Source organism: Thamnophis elegans, chromosome Z (genome assembly GCF_009769535.1).
Source record: "Thamnophis elegans isolate rThaEle1 chromosome Z, rThaEle1.pri, whole genome shotgun sequence".
Classification (NCBI taxonomy): Eukaryota; Metazoa; Chordata; class Lepidosauria; order Squamata; family Colubridae; genus Thamnophis; species Thamnophis elegans.
The window spans coordinates 140,706,961-140,726,982 of record NC_045558.1 but is presented as its reverse complement, the minus strand read 5'-3'; the positions used below and the strand labels follow the sequence as shown (position 1 = coordinate 140,726,982).

The 20,022-nt window shown below is 46.5% G+C and overlaps 1 protein-coding gene across 1 annotated transcript in view; it reads left to right on the top strand.

Annotated features, from left to right (window-relative positions):
* SLC22A17 (solute carrier family 22 member 17) overlaps positions 1 to 13,883 on the top strand; it is a 28,277-nt gene extending 14,394 nt beyond the window's left edge. Inside the window, exons 7-10 of the mRNA XM_032236678.1 lie at positions 6,193 to 6,298; positions 8,427 to 8,650; positions 10,547 to 10,658; positions 11,425 to 13,883. Coding sequence (XP_032092569.1) covers positions 6,193 to 6,298; positions 8,427 to 8,650; positions 10,547 to 10,658; positions 11,425 to 11,740 — 758 coding nt within the window. The 3' untranslated portion in view covers positions 11,741 to 13,883. The remainder of the gene's footprint in view (positions 1 to 6,192; positions 6,299 to 8,426; positions 8,651 to 10,546; positions 10,659 to 11,424) is intronic.
* The last annotated feature ends 6,139 nt before the right edge of the window (positions 13,884 to 20,022 follow it).

Genomic DNA, 20,022 nt, shown 5'->3' with positions numbered 1-20,022 from the left:
TAATTGCTTGTTTGGGAGTCAAGTTTAGGACGTGAGAACTTCAACTCCCAGAATTCCCATGGCTGGTTTTGGGGGCCTTTAAGACAGTGTTTGTCAGCCATGGCCATTTGAAGATGGGTGGACTTCAACTCCCAGAATCCCCATGGCTGCTTTTGGGGTCTTTAAGACCGTGCTTTTCAGCCTCGGCTGCTTCAAGATGGTGGACTTCAACTCCCAGAATCCCCATGGCTGGTTTTGAGGCCTTTAAGACAGTGCTTTTCAGCCTTGGCCATTTGAAGATGGGTGGACTTCAACTCCCAGAATCCCCATGGCTGGTTTTGGGGTCTTTAAGACAGTGTTTTTCAGCAGTGGCCATTTGAAGATGGGTGGACTTCAACTCCCAGAATCCCCATGGTTGGTTTTGGGGCCTTTAAGACAGTGTTTTTTCAGCAGTGGCCATTTGAAGATGGGTGGACTTCAACTCCCAGAATCCCCATGGTTGGTTTTGGGGCCTTTAAAACAGTGTTTTTCAGCCTTGGCCATTTGAAGATGGGTGGACTTCAACTCCCAGAATTCCCATGGCTGGTTTTGGGGCCTTTAAGACAGTGTTTTTTCAGCAGTGGCCATTTGAAGATGGGTGGACTTCAACTCCCAGAATTCCCATGGCTGGTTTTGGGGCCTTTAAGACAGTGTTTTTCAGCCTTGGCCATTTGAAGATGGGTGGACTTCAACTCCCAGAATTCCCATGGCTGGTTTTGGGGCCTTTAAGACAGTGTTTTTCAGCAGTGGCCATTTGAAGATGGGTGGACTTCAACTCCCAGAATTCCCATGGCTGGTTTTGGGGCCTTTAAGACAGTGTTTTTCAGCCTTGGCCATTTGAAGATGGGTGGACTTCAACTCCCAGAATCCCCATGGCTGGTTTTGGGGCCTTTAAGACAGTGTTTTTCAGCAGTGGCCATTTGAAGATGGGTGGACTTCAACTCCCAGAATTCCCATGGCTGCTTTTGGGGCCTTTAAGACAGTGTTTTTCAGCAGTGGCCATTTGAAGATGGGTGGACTTCAACTCCCAGAATTCCCATGGCTGGTTTTGGGGCCTTTAAGACAGTGTTTTTCAGCCTTGGCCATTTGAAGATGGGTGGACTTCAACTCCCAGAATCCCCATGGCTGCTTTTGGGGCCTTTAAGACAGTGTTTTTCAGCAGTGGCCATTTGAAGATGGGTGGACTTCAACTCCCAGAATCCCCATGGTTGGTTTTGGGGCCTTTAAAACAGTGTTTTTCAGCCTTGGCCATTTGAAGATGGGTGGACTTCAACTCCCAGAATTCCCATGGCTGGTTTTGGGGCCTTTAAGACAGTGTTTTTTCAGCAGTGGCCATTTGAAGATGGGTGGACTTCAACTCCCAGAATTCCCATGGCTGGTTTTGGGGCCTTTAAGACAGTGTTTTTTCAGCAGTGGCCATTTGAAGATGGGTGGACTTCAACTCCCAGAATTCCCATGGCTGGTTTTGGGGCCTTTAAGACAGTGTTTTTCAGCCTTGGCCATTTGAAGATGGGTGGACTTCAACTCCCAGAATTCCCATGGCTGCTTTTGGGGCCTTTAAGACAGTGTTTTTCAGCAGTGGCCATTTGAAGATGGGTGGACTTCAACTCCCAGAATTCCCATGGCTGGTTTTGGGGCCTTTAAGACAGTGTTTTTCAGCCTTGGCCATTTGAAGATGGGTGGACTTCAACTCCCAGAATCCCCATGGCTGCTTTTGGGGCCTTTAAGACAGTGTTTTTCAGCAGTGGCCATTTGAAGATGGGTGGACTTCAACTCCCAGAATTCCCATGGCTGGTTTTGGGGGCCTTTAAGACAGTGTTTGTCAGCCATGGCCATTTGAAGATGGGTGGACTTCAACTCCCAGAATCCCCATGGCTGCTTTTGGGGTCTTTAAGACCGTGCTTTTCAGCCTCGGCTGCTTCAAGATGGTGGACTTCAACTCCCAGAATCCCCATGGCTGGTTTTGAGGCCTTTAAGATAGTGCTTTTCAGCCTTGGCCATTTGAAGATGGGTGGACTTCAACTCCCAGAATCCCCATGGTTGGTTTTGGGGCCTTTAAGACAGTGTTTTTTCAGCAGTGGCCATTTGAAGATGGGTGGACTTCAACTCCCAGAATCCCCATGGTTGGTTTTGGGGCCTTTAAAACAGTGTTTTTCAGCCTTGGCCATTTGAAGATGGGTGGACTTCAACTCCCAGAATTCCCATGGCTGGTTTTGGGGCCTTTAAGACAGTGTTTTTTCAGCAGTGGCCATTTGAAGATGGGTGGACTTCAACTCCCAGAATTCCCATGGCTGGTTTTGGGGCCTTTAAGACAGTGTTTTTCAGCCTTGGCCATTTGAAGATGGGTGGACTTCAACTCCCAGAATTCCCATGGCTGGTTTTGGGGGCCTTTAAGACAGTGTTTTTCAGCCTTGGCCATTTGAAGATGGGTGGACTTCAACTCCCAGAATTCCCATGGCTGCTTTTGGGGCCTTTAAGACAGTGTTTTTCAGCAGTGGCCATTTGAAGATGGGTGGACTTCAACTCCCAGAATTCCCATGGCTGGTTTTGGGGCCTTTAAGACAGTGTTTTTCAGCCTTGGCCATTTGAAGATGGGTGGACTTCAACTCCCAGAATCCCCATGGCTGCTTTTGGGGCCTTTAAGACAGTGTTTTTCAGCAGTGGCCATTTGAAGATGGGTGGACTTCAACTCCCAGAATTCCCATGGCTGGTTTTGGGGTCCTTTAAGACAGTGTTTTTCAGCCTTGGCCATTTGAAGATGACTGGACTTCAACTCCCAGAATTCCCATGGCTGGTTTTGGGGCCTTTAAGACAGTGTTTTTCAGCCTTGGCCATTTGAAGATGGGTGGACTTCAACTCCCAGAATCCCCATGGCTGCTTTTGGGGCCTTTAAGACAGTGTTTTTTCAGCCATGGCCATTTGAAGATGGGTGGACTTCAACTCCCAGAATTCCCATGGCTGGTTTTGGGGGCCTTTAAGACAGTGTTTTTCACCCTTGGCCATTTGAAGATGGGTGGACTTCAACTCCCAGAATCCCCATGGCTGCTTTTGGGGTCTTTAAGACCGTGCTTTTCAGCCTCGGCTGCTTCAAGATGGTGGACTTCAACTCCCAGAATCCCCATGGCTGGTTTTGAGGCCTTTAAGACAGTGCTTTTCAGCAGTGGCCATTTGAAGATGGGTGGACTTCAACTCCCAGAATCCCCATGGTTGGTTTTGGGGCCTTTAAAACAGTGTTTTTCAGCCTTGGCCATTTGAAGATGGGTGGACTTCAACTCCCAGAATTCCCATGGCTGGTTTTGGGGCCTTTAAGACAGTGTTTTTTCAGCAGTGGCCATTTGAAGATGGGTGGACTTCAACTCCCAGAATTCCCATGGCTGGTTTTGGGGGCTTTAAGACAGTGTTTTTCAGCCTTGGCCATTTGAAGATGGGTGGACTTCAACTCCCAGAATTCCCATGGCTGGTTTTGGGGGCCTTTAAGACAGTGTTTTTCAGCCTTGGCCATTTGAAGATGGGTGGACTTCAACTCCCAGAATTCCCATGGCTGCTTTTGGGGCCTTTAAGACAGTGTTTTTCAGCAGTGGCCATTTGAAGATGGGTGGACTTCAACTCCCAGAATTCCCATGGCTGGTTTTGGGGCCTTTAAGACAGTGTTTTTCAGCCTTGGCCATTTGAAGATGGGTGGACTTCAACTCCCAGAATCCCCATGGCTGCTTTTGGGGCCTTTAAGACAGTGTTTTTCAGCAGTGGCCATTTGAAGATGGGTGGACTTCAACTCCCAGAATTCCCATGGCTGGTTTTGGGGTCCTTTAAGACAGTGTTTTTCAGCAGTGGCCATTTGAAGATGACTGGACTTCAACTCCCAGAATTCCCATGGCTGGTTTTGGGGCCTTTAAGACAGTGTTTTTCAGCCTTGGCCATTTGAAGATGGGTGGACTTCAACTCCCAGAATTCCCATGGCTGGTTTTGGGGGCCTTTAAGACAGTGTTTGTCAGCCATGGCCATTTGAAGATGGGTGGACTTCAACTCCCAGAATCCCCATGGCTGCTTTTGGGGTCTTTAAGACCGTGCTTTTCAGCCTCGGCTGCTTCAAGATGGTGGACTTCAACTCCCAGAATCCCCATGGCTGGTTTTGAGGCCTTTAAGACAGTGCTTTTCAGCCTTGGCCATTTGAAGATGGGTGGACTTCAACTCCCAGAATCCCCATGGTTGGTTTTGGGGCCTTTAAGACAGTGTTTTTTCAGCAGTGGCCATTTGAAGATGGGTGGACTTCAACTCCCAGAATCCCCATGGTTGGTTTTGGGGCCTTTAAAACAGTGTTTTTCAGCCTTGGCCATTTGAAGATGGGTGGACTTCAACTCCCAGAATTCCCATGGCTGGTTTTGGGGCCTTTAAGACAGTGTTTTTTTCAGCAGTGGCCATTTGAAGATGGGTGGACTTCAACTCCCAGAATTCCCATGGCTGGTTTTGGGGCCTTTAAGACAGTGTTTTTCAGCCTTGGCCATTTGAAGATGGGTGGACTTCAACTCCCAGAATTCCCATGGCTGGTTTTGGGGGCCTTTAAGACAGTGTTTTTCAGCCTTGGCCATTTGAAGATGGGTGGACTTCAACTCCCAGAATTCCCATGGCTGCTTTTGGGGCCTTTAAGACAGTGTTTTTCAGCAGTGGCCATTTGAAGATGGGTGGACTTCAACTCCCAGAATTCCCATGGCTGGTTTTGGGGCCTTTAAGACAGTGTTTTTCAGCCTTGGCCATTTGAAGATGGGTGGACTTCAACTCCCAGAATCCCCATGGCTGCTTTTGGGGCCTTTAAGACAGTGTTTTTCAGCATGGCCATTTGAAGATGGGTGGACTTCAACTCCCAGAATTCCCATGGCTGGTTTTGGGGTCCTTTAAGACAGTGTTTTTCAGCCTTGGCCATTTGAAGATGACTGGACTTCAACTCCCAGAATCCCCATGGCTGCTTTTGGGGTCTTTAAGACCGTGCTTTTCAGCCTCGGCTGCTTCAAGATGGTGGACTTCAACTCCCAGAATCCCCATGGCTGGTTTTGAGGCCTTTAAGACAGTGCTTTTCAGCAGTGGCCATTTGAAGATGGGTGGACTTCAACTCCCAGAATCCCCATGGTTGGTTTTGGGGCCTTTAAAACAGTGTTTTTTCAGCCTTGGCCATTTGAAGATGGGTGGACTTCAACTCCCAGAATTCCCATGGCTGGTTTTGGGGCCTTTAAGACAGTGTTTTTTCAGCAGTGGCCATTTGAAGATGGGTGGACTTCAACTCCCAGAATTCCCATGGCTGGTTTTGGGGGCTTTAAGACAGTGTTTTTCAGCCTTGGCCATTTGAAGATGGGTGGACTTCAACTCCCAGAATTCCCATGGCTGGTTTTGGGGGCCTTTAAGACAGTGTTTTTCAGCCTTGGCCATTTGAAGATGGGTGGACTTCAACTCCCAGAATTCCCATGGCTGCTTTTGGGGCCTTTAAGACAGTGTTTTTCAGCAGTGGCCATTTGAAGATGGGTGGACTTCAACTCCCAGAATTCCCATGGCTGGTTTTGGGGCCTTTAAGACAGTGTTTTTCAGCCTTGGCCATTTGAAGATGGGTGGACTTCAACTCCCAGAATCCCCATGGCTGCTTTTGGGGCCTTTAAGACAGTGTTTTTCAGCAGTGGCCATTTGAAGATGGGTGGACTTCAACTCCCAGAATTCCCATGGCTGGTTTTGGGGTCCTTTAAGACAGTGTTTTTCAGCAGTGGCCATTTGAAGATGACTGGACTTCAACTCCCAGAATTCCCATGGCTGGTTTTGGGGCCTTTAAGACAGTGTTTTTCAGCCTTGGCCATTTGAAGATGGGTGGACTTCAACTCCCAGAATCCCCATGGCTGCTTTTGGGGCCTTTAAGACAGTGTTTTTTCAGCCATGGCCATTTGAAGATGGGTGGACTTCAACTCCCAGAATCCCCATGGCTGGTTTTGGGGCCTTTAAGACAGTGTTTAAGCGTGGCTGGGGAATTCTGGGAATTGAAGTCCACACAACTTTAAGCTGCTGAGGTTGCGAAACACTGCTCTAGACATCCGCTCTCTGTTTGTGTGGATGGTGTGATAACATCTCCACTGATGGACCTTCGATTTCCCTTCCTCCCCTGTCTGATCTGTCCCCTCCCATCTCCCGCCAACCCTGCAGAGCTGGACAACGTTTGCCATCTGCCTGCAGCTGCCCAGATTTCACTCCGCACCCTCCTGTCCTGCAGGAACATCTGGAAAAACATTCTGATCCTTGGTTTTACCACGTAAGTTGAACTTCGCATGCTGCTAGACCCTATGGAGGCTTCAGGAATGGTGGGGTAGACTTGGGGGTGGCTGAGAGGTGTAGAAACCTTGGTAAAAGAGGCAAGGTGGTAGCATACATTTTTTAGGGAGCTCTGCTTTCAGATTTATTTATTTCATTTATATCGCCTGCCTTTATTTTTTTAAAATAAATAATTCATGCCTAATGTGAGACGAGAACTCCCTGTTGCCTGGCGATTGAACCAAAGTCACCCAAGTTGTCTTTCATGCTTAAGGTAGGACTAGAACTCCCTGTCTCCTGGTGATTGGACCAAAGTCACCCATGTTGTCTTTCATGCATAAGGTGGGACTAGAACTCCCCGTCTCCTGGTGATTGGCCAAAGGTTACCCAGTAGTCTTTCATGCATAAGGTGGGACTAGAACTCCCCGCTCCTGTGATTGGCCAAAGGTTACCCAGTAGTTTTTCATGCATAAGGTGGGACTAGAACTCCCTGCTCCCGGTGATTGGACCAAAGTCACCCATGTTGTCTTTCGTGCATTATGTGGGACTAGAACTCCCCGCTCCTCGTGATTGGCCAAAGGTTACCCAGTTGTCTTTCATGCATAAGGTGGGACTAGAACTCCCCGCTCCTGTGATTGGCCAAAGGTTACCCAGTAGTCTTTCATGCATAAGGTGGGACTAGAACTCCCCCTCTCCTGGTGATTGGCCAAAGGTTACCCAGTTGTCTTTCATGCATAAGGTGGGACTAGAACTCCCCGTCTCCTGGTGATTGGCCAAAGGTTACCTAGTTATCTTTCATGCATAAGGTGGGACTAGAACTCCCTGTCTCCTGGTGATTGGCCAAAGGTTACCCAGTTGTTTTTCATGCATAAGGCGGGAGTAGAACTCCCCATCTCCTGGTGATTGGCCAAAGGTTACCCAGTTATCTTTCATACATAAGGTGGGACTAGAACTCCCTGTCTCCTGGTGATTGGCCAAAGGTTACCCAGTTGTTTTTCATGCATAAGGCGGGACTAGAACTCCCCATCTCCTGGTGATTGGCCAAAGGTTACCCAGTTATCTTTCATACATAAGGTGGGACTAGAACTCCCCGTCTCCTGGTGATTGGACCAAAGTCATCCATGTTGTCTTTCGTGCATTATGTGGGACTAGAACTCCCCGCTCCTGGTGATTGGCCAAAGGTTACCCAGTTGTCTTTCATGCTTAAGGCAGGACTAGAACTCCCCGTCTCCTGGTGGTTGGCCCAAAGTCATCCAATTGTCTTTCAAGAATAAGGCAGGACTAGAAGTCCCTGTCTCCTGGTGATTGGGCCAAAGTCACCCAATTATCTTTAAGGTGGGACTAGAACTCCCTGTCTCCTGGTGATTGGGCCAAAGTCACCCAATTATCTTTAAGGTGGGACTAGAACTCCCTGTCTCCTGGTGATTGGGCCAAAGTCACCCAATTATCTTTAAGGTGGGACTAGAACTCCATGTCTCCTGGTGATTGGCCCAAAGTCACCCAGTTGTCTTTCATGCTTAAGCAATAGCAATAGCAATAGCAGTTAGACTTATATACCGCTTCATAGGGCTTTCAGCCCTCTCTAAGCGGTTTACAGAGTCAGCATATCGCCCCCAACAATCTGGGTCCTCATTTCACCCACCTCGGAAGGATGGAAGGCTGAGTCAACCTTTGAGCCTGTGAGATTTGAACCTCTGAACTGCAGATAGCAGTCAGCTGAAGTGGCCTGCAGTACTGCACCCTAACCACTGCGCCACCTCGGCTCTTGAGGCAGGACTAGAACTCCCCGTCTCCTGGTGATTAGCCCAAAGTCACCCAGCCAGCATTCATGCCTTAGGTAGAACTAGATCTCATGGTCTCCTGGTGATTGGCACAAAGTCACCCAGCCATCTTTCATGCCTATGGGCAGGATTCGAACTCACGGTTCCTTGCTTTCTAGTCTGGTGCCTTAGCCACTAGACCAAAGAGACTTCCTTATTTGTCTCTTGTGGGTCCTTTTAACGACGGTGAGATTCTTCCTTCCGTCCTAATTGGGTCTGGGGTATCCTGGTTTGTTCTCGTGCTTTTGAGACCCTGAACCTAAGCTTAAGCCTATTTTTGGTTTCTCCCTTCGGCTCGCTCTCCTCCAGATTCATAGCCCACGCGATCTCCCACTGCTACCAACAGGCCTGGGAGTCGATGGACGACCCACGCGCCAAGTTCTACTTCCCCTTCCTGTTGTCGGCTGGCAGCGCCGGTCTCGGCTGCCTCTTTCTGTGCCTCACCGTACACCGGTATGGACGTCGCGGGATTTTGCTCCTCACCACCACCCTGACTGGCATCTCCTCTCTGATCCTGCTGGGGCTGGGAGAATGTAAGCACCCCAGGCTCAATTTCTAAGGAAAATCTTCAGCCTAAGATGTAAAGCTAGAATAGAGTAGGATAGGATAGGATAGGATATAGAGTAGAATAGAATAGAATAAAGTGGAATAGAATATAGAATAGAATACAATATAGTACAATAGAATAGAATATAGAGTAAAGTAGAATAGAATAGAATATAGAGTAGAATAGAATGGAATATAGAGTAAAGTAGTATAGAATAGAATGTAGAATAGAATAGAAAGTAGAATAGAATATAGAATACAATACAGTACAATAGAATAGAATATAGAATAGAATATAGAATAGAATAGAATATAGTGTAGAGTAGAGTAGAAAATAATAGAATGTAAAGTACAATAGAATATAGAATAGAATGCAATACAGTACAATACAATATAGAATAGAATAGAATAGAAAGTAGAATAGAAAGTAGAATATAGAATAAAGTAGAATAGAATATAGAATAGAATAGAATATAGACTAGAATAGAATATATAAAGTAGAACAGAATAGAGTACAGAGTAAAGTAGAATAGAATAGAATATAGAGTAGAGTAGAACATAATAGAATGTAAAGTAGAATAGAATGTAGAATAGAATGCAATACAGTACAATACAATATAAAGTAAAGTAGAATAGAATGTAGAGTAGAATAGAATAGAAAGTAGAATAGAATATAGAATAAAGTAGAATAGAATAGAATATAGAGTAAGTATAGAATAGAATAGAAAGTAGAATAGAATATAGAGTAAAGTAGAATAGAATATAGAGTAGAATAGAATAGAATATAGACTAGAATAGAATATATAAAGAAGAATAGAATAGAGTACAGAGTAAAGTAGAATAGAATAGAATATAGAGTAGAGTAGAAAATAATAGAATGTAGAATAGAATATAGAATAGAATGCAATACAGTACAAGACAATATAAAGTAAAGTACAATAGAATAGAATGTAGAGTAGAATAGAATAGAAAGTAGAATAGAATATAGAATAGAGTAAAGTAGAATAGAATAGAATATAGAATAGGGTATAGAATAAAATAGAATAGAAAGTAGAATAGAATATAGAATAGAGTAGAATACAATACAATACAATATAGAGTAAAGTAGAAGAGAAGAGAATGTAGAGTCGAGTGGAATGGAATAGAATATAGAATAGAATAGAATATAAAGTAGAATAGAGTGTGGAATAGAGTAGAAAATAGAATAGAATAGACCTTAGAGGTCTTCTACTCTAACCCCCCTAGAATAAAGTAGAACGGAACAGAAGCATTTGAAGGGACCTTAGAGGTCTTCTAGTCCAACCTGTGGACATGCTGGCTGGGGGATTCTGGGAGTCAAAGTCCACAGGTGCTCAAGTTATCAAGGTTGAGAAATAAGTTACCAAGTAAGCTATAAATTGGTCGGAGTAAGTTATAAATAGAATAAATGAGTTTATTGCAAAGATCGTTGTACCGAAAAGTGCTACTCCAAATTAATTATCCGTGGTTGTCAAGCCATAAATCTTGCCGTTCAGTTGTAGGACAAATAAAAAGAAACAATATGCCTTTCTCCTATTAAAAGAAATCAATTCTTAAAATCACCTTTAAATTTCAGGAGGAGAATTTAAAAAATAAAATCTATGTTAAAGCCTCCCTGGGAAATAGAAAAATTGGGAGGATTGATCCAAGAAAACTTTGAAATTTGCCATTTAACTTTATCAAACGCCTTTTCTCTCTCTCTGATGAGATAGCTATAAATGGCTGTTGCAGGGTCATCCTGCTTTTGGGAATGTGCTGCTGTCCAGATGTTGGACTACAACTCCCAGCAGCCCCGGCCTGTTTGACTTCCCCTTCTCTCCCTTTTTGGGTCATTTTCACACCTTCCGTTTTGCCTTCCATTACAGATCTCAACAACACAGCCCGAAGAACGTTTTCCATTCTCGGACTCTTCACTTCCCACACAGCCGGCTCCCTCAGCATCTTCTTCGCTGCCGAAGTCATCCCTACCGTAATCAGGTCAGCGGGAAAAGCCCCCCCTCCCAAGAGAATAGGGAGGGGTTCCCCGCCACTCTCACAAATGAAGCTGTGTGCTCACACCTGCACTTCGCCCCAAATCATTCCCTCTTGCCCTCCCTCCCCACTGCACTGGGCCATCAACCCAGAGAGGTTAGGCGGTTGCTGAGTTATAGCACAGAAAAACAGCTTTCGGGGAGGCAGGGAGAAATCTCCAGTGTAAATTTACACCCTTCCTTAGCTTTTCATCCACCCATTTTGCCTTCAAGTGTCTAGTCCTCATGATTACAGCTTTTTCTCCTTCCTTTGTTCCCTTCTTCCTTCCTTCCTTCCATCCATCGATCCCCTTTCCTTTCATTTCTCCTTCCTAACTCTCTCCTTCCCTTACTATTTTTCTTTTCTTTCTCATTCCTTTCTACCTTCCTCCCATCCATCCATCTTTTCCTTTCTTCTTCCATTCTGCCTTTCTCTGTACTTGTTGCTTCTTTCCTTTTCTTTTTTCTTCCTTCCTTTTTTACTGTCCCTTTCCTTCCTCTTTTCCTTTCTTCTTCCTCCCTTCCTATTTATCTCTTTTCCTTCCTTCCTCCATCACTCTTCTTTCCTTCCTTCTTTCCTTTCCTCCCCCCTCCTTTCCTTCCTTAATCCTTCTTCCCTCCTTCCTATCACTTGTCCTTTCTCCTCCCTCCTTTCTCTCTTCCTCCTTCCTGCATCCTTTCCCCCCTGCGGTAAACCTGAAGCTCCTGCTAATCTTTCAATTTTTCATCTGCAGAGGGAAGGGTCTCGGCATCACGCTGGCCCTGGCCTCTCTCGGAGGACTGAGCGCCCCGCTGTTGCGGGTGCGAGAGCAGCACGGCTCCTTCCTCGAACACATCGTCTTGGCCTCCCTCAACATCCTGGCGCTGCTTTGCCTGCTCCTGCTGCCCGAGACTAAACGCAAACCCTTGCCCGAAAGCTTGCACGACGGAGAACTTTACCGGAGGCCCTCCCTGCTCCGGCGGGCCGGCGAGTCCGCGCGCAGGGACTCCCACGGTGTGACACGGCGAGACGACGTGCCCTTGCTCTCTACCCCGAATCCCGTCAGCTGATGCCATGGCGGGCTCGGTTTGAGCCTCGACGGGTAGGCTCGTCTAGCAAACGCAAGAGCCGAATGGAAGCCAGGAGGAAGGGGGGGAAATTCAGATTCGGGCTTTTTCTGTTTCTGAAGTTGCACGAAAGGAGTCACTTCATCTCGGCTGCCCCATCAGCAAAAACTCGTTTATTTAAACGGACGGACTTAAATTGGAAACTAGGAGTCATAGCTAGTTGCCCCATGATTAGCTAGCGTAGCGTCTCTCAATTTTGGAAACTTAAAGACGCATGGACTTCAACTCTTTAACTGCCTGTTGCCTTTTTAAAAATTTGCATTGCAAACTTGAGGATGGTGGTGTGGGGTTTATTTTTTCCCCCACTTCCTTGATAATTAACAAAATTATGTTAATTTTCATTCCTTTTCATTTGGACGGATAATATTATACGCCCTTGGGTGTCCTGCGGCCTGCCTTGAAAATAACAGAAATTAAATAACAGACAAAATAGAAAAAAAAATACATAGTCCTAGACGTAGGAGCATAATGGAAACCGAAATTACGGTTGTAAATCGTGCCGGTCATTAAGTGGGTGACCAACTTAATTTCACCACCTTTTTTTGGCAGTGTTCGTTAAGCAAATCACGGTTGTTAAGTGGTTAAATGAATCCAATTGTCAAGCCAATTGTCCACCATTTTTGTTCCTGGAAAACGACCTGGGGAATTCTGGGAGTTGAAGTCCCTACATCTTCAAGTGCTTCAGGTCAAAAAACACTGAATTTGGTAGCAGCAAGGAAGATTTAATGTACTCGCTATTGATTTACACTAGAGACGAACTGAAATCTTAAATTTAAGACAAATTTCAGTCGAGCAGGCAGACGATTCTCGGCGGACTATCGAGGAGAGAAAGAAAAATCTGAAAATTTGCTCCCTGGAAGAGAATTTTTAATACCCTTTCTGCTTTCGGCAATGGAAAGATTTGGGGGGGCTTACAAACTCAAGGATACAGGGTTAAGAGTTGAGTGTCGAAATGCTTAGCTAGGAGGTCAAGCTAATCCTCCATTTTTTAAAAAAAGTTCTTCGAGGGACGATTTGGGGGTTTGGTGTGAGAGAATTCTGTTTTTATTTCCGTTTTACCGATACTCGACACGGGAATTAGGGCCCGGAGTCTACCGACTTGACGTCCAAGACAGGATTCAACCTATGCATTCATCTCGTTTTTAATAATTGTGTCCGTGACACACTTCTCGTTGCAAAGGGCTTGCGTTCAGGACATTGGACCAGAGGTGACCAAATCCTCAAAACGAAGACTTATTTCAAATCCTTCCCTCCCCGAAAGAAACCGATGGCTAGATCAGACGAGACGAGCAATGTTCTTCGTTGCACGGACAGTGACTTTTGGTCTGGGCTCCCAAAATGTCCAATCGTCACCTTGGGCCGATAAATTCTTAATTGAAGCTCGCAGCGAAGAGAAACTGAAAAGACCGCTGTCTACGAAGACGACGTCAGCGGTCCGTTCCCCCAATCCCCAAAACTGGAATGTACAGATAGTCCTTGATTTACGACCACCATTGAGACCCAAATGTCTGCGGCTAAGGGAGAGTTCAGCGAGTTTGGCACCATTTTCTTGCCACGGCTGTTAAGTGAATCGCTGCAGTGGGTCAATCGGTAACATGGGAACTCCGCGAGACACGGCAACGGTCGTAAAACATGAGTCAGGAAGCCTCTGAATTTTAATCACGGTGAGCGTGGAGATGCCGCCCACGGTTGTACTGTAAAAAATGTCGCTTTTTAGTTGGACCTTCGGTCGCTAAACCCACTGTTGTAAATCGAGAACTTCCCGTATCTTCCATTTTTATGATCGGTTGCAACTCATTTTGGGAGGGACCTCAGAATGAATAGCGGGTTTTATTACCGAGGAAGAAGGGAGAGATGATGGCTGAAGTAATGGTGCAGCGTCATGCCCAGGAGGACCACTCAGGCCGATGCACACGTGTGTGTGTAAACACTACCCCTTATTTACTCCCGCGGGAGTTAAACATGCAACCCCCCCCATCCCCTAAGCCCCCGAGTAGACTCAAACTTTTTTGGACTGCTTTGTAACCTTGAAGGGAAATAAAACACTGACTGTTAATAAGCTAAATAAAAGGAAATATATAATCAATTTGGAAAACCCTGGCTGTGCTTTAAACTTTCTGTTAAAGAAGTGCCAGATAAGGACTTATATACCGTATTATACTACTAGCCGATAACTCCTGATCAGAGGTAAGTGTCTGGACCAAATTTCTCATGTTGAATTTTCCCCCTTATCAGAGGGAGCCCCCTTGTCAAGTACTGTGAAGCCGTTACCATGGCAACTCCACTGCACTGTACAGTAGAAGCCATTTCACAGCTGTATAGTAGAAGCCGGTTAAGCCACAACAGGCTGTATCTTAACAAAACACACACACCGAGGGGTTCTAGGGGTGTCTTACCCCCCACAGTATTTTTCTCCAGAGAGTAAGTCATCTGTGTACCAAGTTTGGTTGAAATTGCTCGAGGTGTTCCAGAGTTATGCCGGAACATACATACATACAGCCATTTTTTATATAGAGAGATTGCATTGTTTTGGTTGCCATGATACTAAAAAAAAAAGAGGTTGGGGCTTTGGAAAGAGTGCAGAGAAGAGCAACAAAGACGATTAGGGGACTGGAAGTTAAAACAGGAAGAACGGTTATAGGAATTAGGTATAGCTACTCTGGAGAAAGGAAGGCCTGGGGGGACATGACAGCAGTCTTTCAGTATTGGGGGGGGGGCTGCCACAAAGGAAGAGGGAGACAACCTACCATATTTTGGAGTATAAGACACACCTTTTTTCCTCAAAAAAGAAGAGAGGCTGAAAATCTGGGTGGGTCTTATACACCAAATATAGCATTTTTTGCCTCCTGAAGCCCCCCCTTCACCAAAATGGCCGTGCATACACTTATGGAGGCTTTCAGAGAGCTCCTGGGGGCTGGGGAGGGCAGAAATGAGTGGAAAAAGCCCCCTCCCCTTTGCAGACTGCTGAGTGAGGCAGAAGAACAGCTGGGGCCTGTTCCAGATGCGCGTATGCGCAGAGCAGTTAGGAACAACAGAGGACAAGGAGTCGCCTTGGGAAGCAAAGCACATGTGGACACTGAATGGCCCCTCCCTGGCTGGGGAATGAATAGAAGGAAAGGGGAGTGGTGGTCATAGGAGACAACAGTTCGTATTTCTGAAGATTTTGCTCATTGTGTTTCGTGCCACAAAGACTGCTTGCCAGCCTGGGAGCTCCCCTTGCAATTATCGTAAGGAACTGATAAGGTCTGTACTGCAGTTAACTCCTTGAAGGACTCTTGCCTGGGCTTTTCGGTAGGTGAATGCCATTAATTCCCAAGAGGTAAATAAAGAGGTTTTTTTTGTATGTTTCTTGCTTCTGAGTCAACTGGAGGTGATAACATATAAAGAGCAATTGCAGGAACCGTGTATGCCATTAATTCACAAGAGGGTGTTATTCGTGTTTTTCTCTTTCTTGCTTCTGCTAAGGCTGGGTTAGAACACTCAGCTTCTTGCTTTGCGGAACAGGCGGGTCCTCGGCTTACGACCACCATTAAGAGTAGAATTTCCATCGGTTATTGAGCAAGTCGCGCCCGGTTTTATCACCTTTTCACCACAGCTCTTGTCTTCATGAAGCGAATCACGCCGTGTTTAAGTGAGCCTGGGCTTTCTGCATCGAGGCGTGTTGGAATCTGGCTGAGACCATCACAAAACGGTCACGGGAAACACACGCCACAATCGTCACAAATATACCAACCGTTTTATCAAGCGCCCGAATTTGTATAACACAAAAAAGTTGTGGTTTTGATGTCATTATCCTGTTCTGCTGCACTCAAAGGGGAGTTGAAAGTCAATCGTGTTTGGTTTCCCCCCCCCCCCTTCCTCGTTTCTCTTTTTCGCTTTTGCATTTTATATTTTTTTTTGTATTTTATTTTATTTTGGGGGGTATATCACAAACGAATAAAATCGTTGTGAATGTTTTTTTTCAAAGTGCCCAAATTTTAATCTCGCGACTTGAGGGGATGCATTTTCAGTGCCATCTCCACTTTGGTCGCTAAACGTATACCAGAAGTTTAAACAGATGGACACGAGTTGGAAGGGACCTTGTTGGGTCATCTAGCTCAACCCCTCCCAGCCAGACCCTACACAAGGAGTGTCACATGACGCAGCAGGACTTTCCCCCCCCCTTCACTAAACCGGCCAGCACACACGACACATCCGGCCCGCAGGCTGCGAGTTTGACATGCCCGCCGTATATCATGAGCCGAGGTGGCGCAGTGGTTAGGGTATTGTATTGTATTGTATTTGGTTTATTTGTATGCCGCCCTTCTCCAGGAGGGACTCAGGGCGGCGAACAACTCAAAGGGGAAAGGGAACATAAACAACAGTACACATAATTAAAATACACGAAAATCACACAGCCATACCAGTCGAGAGGGGAGGGGAACTCATCAACCCCAGGCCTGCCGGCACAGCCAGGTTTTGACGGCTTTCCGGAAGGCCTGGAGAGAGGTGAGGGTCCGGATCTCCGCGGGGAGTTCATTCCAAAGGGCCGGAGCTGCTACAGAGAAGGCCCTCCCCCGGGTAGTAGCCAGATGGCATTGGCTGGTGGACGGAACCCGGAGGAGGCCGACCCTGTGAGATCTGACGGGTCTTTGGGAGGGTGCAGTACTGCAGGCCACTTTAGCTGACTGTTATCTGCAGTTCAGCGGTTCTAATCTCACCGGCTCAAGGTTGACTCAGCCTTCCATCCTTCCAAGGTGGGTGAAATGAGGACCCAGACTGTGGGGGCGATGTGCTGACTCTGTGAACCGCTTAGAGAGGGTTGAAAGCCCTATGAAGCGGTATATAAATCTAACTGCTATTGCTATCATTTCTGACAAGATGGCAGTCCAGTCTCTTCTTGAAAGCCTCCAGGGATGAAGCTCCCACAACTTCCGAAGGCAACTTCTGTTCCACGGGTGGATTGTTGTCAGAAAATTTATCCTTATTTCCAGGTTGAATCTCTCTCAGATCCAACCATTATTCCTTTTCTGATCTTCAGATGCCTTCGAGAATAGCTTGATCCCCCTCCTCTCTGGGGCAGCCCCTCAAAATATCGGAAGACTGCTCTCGTGTCTCCCCTGGTCCTTCTCTTCCTTGGAATTCCCGCAACCGTTCTTCGTGTTTTAGCCTCCAGTCCCCTCCTCATCCTGGTTGCTCTTCTCTGCACTTTCTAGAGTCTTAACTTTTTTTATAGTGTTGTGATCAAAACCGGATGCAGGATTCTAGGTGTGGCTTTACTAAGGCTTTAGAGTGGTGTTAGTAGCTCCCTTGATCTTGATTGTATGCCTCTATTAATCCAATTTAGGATTGCATTGGCATTTTTGGCTGCCGCTGCACACGGCTGACTCCTATTTAGTGGGTGTCCACTAAGACTCCAAGATTCCTCTTGGTGACCGCTATTAAGCCTGATTTCATCCAGTCTACATGTGTCCTTTTGGTTTTTCTTGCCTAAGTGTAAGATTTGACTTCTCTCTACATTGAATTTCATTTTGTTAGCTAGTTGTCGTCGTAAATTGAGGATTGCCCGAGTTGTTTTGCCTCCTGTAATTGCTGGGGATGTTTGAAAGGGATGCTATCCTGCAACCGGTTCCACCACAAAACCGCGGACGACAAAATCGCGCTCGATGAAAGCGCGTATGTGACGTCATCACAGCGCGACGAAAACATCGCGCTGTGAGCGGAAAATTTAAAATTAAAGTGAAAACCTTACCCTAACCCCCCCAAACCTAACCCTAACCCTTAACCTAACCCTAAACCTAACCCTTAACCTAACGCTAACCCTTAACCTAACGCTAAACCTAACCCTAACGCTTAACGTAACCCTAAACCTAACCCTAGCCCTTAACCTAACCCTAACCCTTACCTTTATGTGAATCGGCTTGCTTTAATTTTATTTTAATTTATTTTGTAATTTTTTTCATCGCGCTGCTGACGTCAGGTATGCGCTTTCGTCGAGCGTGCTTTTGTCATCCGCGGTTTTGACGGGTCACGCCTGCAACCAACATTAACAAGTCAGTCTTAATTGTTAAGCTAAAGTATACCCTACATACACACCCAATTACAGAATTGATGCAAAAATTCCATTTTAAGGATTAGCAAAATGCATAACCTTCCCTTTCAAGCCGACAAAACCGGTTTAGAAGTGCTCCGGCTTCACTTAACGACTCCCCCGAGCCCACGCTTTCCGTTGTGAACTTCACTGCCCCCCGTTTTACAACCTTTCTTGCCAGGGTCGTGAAGCAAATCGCTGCAAGTCGTTAAGCGAACGAGACCCTTGTGAATTCCCCACCACCATTAAATTTGTCAGATCGACGACACCCGCACCTAAAAAAAAAAACTCGGATGTCCCCATCCCGGGCCACGGCAACCATCATAACTGCGAGTCAGCCGGCAAGCGTTTGAATTCTGATCAGCTGAGCAAGCTGAGGACGCAACAAAGGTCAGTAAGTGAGAAAAACAGTCACGAGGGCATTTTTTTCGGCGCCGCTGTAACTTTTAACTGTCACTGTTGTGACTCAGCAGACGTTTGCTGTGAGTTGAGTCGGGATGCAGGAATAACAATGCAGCTGGGGCTCGTTAGTGTGGTCTTCTGGAGATAAAAGGACTGATGGTGCCACGTCCTGGTTATAGAAGTCAACGTTCGTCGTTCGTTCATGGTTCATCAGTCATGGTTTGTTTGTGAGGGGCACTTGGAGAAGTGATCTGCTTTCTTTCTGTACACCTGGTTTGGCTGTAAGAGATCTTTGTTTTTGCATTCTGTTATCTTCTTGCCAGAGACTTTATTTATGTTTATTTTGGGGCTCGCAGCCAGCGTGAGCTGAGGCTGATAAAGTTCTTTCCTTTTAAGTGTCTGCCTGTCGTCTCTGAACGAGCGAGGAAGGGGGGGTCAGAACAGGTCACTAAGAGAACCGCCGCTGTCGAGGACCACCTGTATGGGAATATACCAGGGGTGGGTTTCAACCGGTTCGCGGCGGTTCCTGCGAACCGGTTGGTTGGCGAACCCGGAAGTAAGTAACTTCCGGGAACGGCGAAGGGCCCACCCGCCCACCCTCGTTACCCGGTTTTGACGAGTTCTGCGCTTCCACGCATGCGCAGGACGCATACAGCGCCTGCGCGATCCTTCAGAAGCAGCTGGAGCATCGCACAGATGCTAGTACGCATGCGTGCACCGCGCGCGTGCACGAGGACGCCGCCGGCCCCGTTCCAACCGAACCGGTTGGAACGGGGCGAGAAACCCACCCCTGGAATATACCCACCTTTCAGCATCGGCCGAGAAAAGTCACACATCCAACGCTCGTTTCTTCCAAAAACATCTTTATTATTTTTTTTTATTTTTTTCCCACCCTTATAACATTCTGCTTCTTCCTCTGTTTTAACCTCCCCCTCTGACCTGGAATATTTTTTTCCCCTCTTTTTTTTTTTTCCTTTTTTTATTTTTTATTTTTTTTTAAAAATCATTCCCAACACCCACCCACCCCAAAAAAAGCCCTTCCGGGGTGGTCTTTTATTTTATTTTTTTTATTTCCCCACCCCCACCCCCTGGTTTTCTACAGCATCAGGTTTCGGTGTATTTCTTCAGGCTAAAAAATAAAGGAATCTGTAAAGATAAAGACACTCAAACAAGGCATATAACAACCCGCCCCCCCCCCCAAGAAGAGACACACACGAGGGAGGAAAAAATGGGGGGCACAGGGAAACACCTATGACCTGTATGGCGGGCACCGGATGGGAGGGAAGGAAGAACCCGTTTTTTAAACAGGAATCGGTCTTTTTTTTTTAGAACAATGCATTTGGGTGCAGGACAAAATTCCGAGATTGGAGCGAAAGGGTGATGGAGAGTAAGAGGCAGGGATGGATCCCTTCTGCAACCGCCAGCCAGAACCTGGTGGGGCATTGATGGGCGGAAACATAAGTTGGGCTAAGGGACGCCTGAAAAAAAGAGATAGCGACGAAGCTTTGAATGCCAGCTTCTTCCTGGCTAGTCTGGAAGGAAGGAAGGAAGGAAGGAAGGAAGGAAGGAAGGCAGGCAGCGGGAATCAAGCAGGGAAATAAATGCGCAAAGACACACAATGGAGCAACGAAAGAGGAACAAAAGAATCAGAATTTTGGAGGGGATGGGGACGCCCTCCCCAGCATTGTCCCCCCCCCACACTCCTAAAAACACAGAGGAAGAATTTCCCACCCCCCCCCCAAAAAAAATCTGC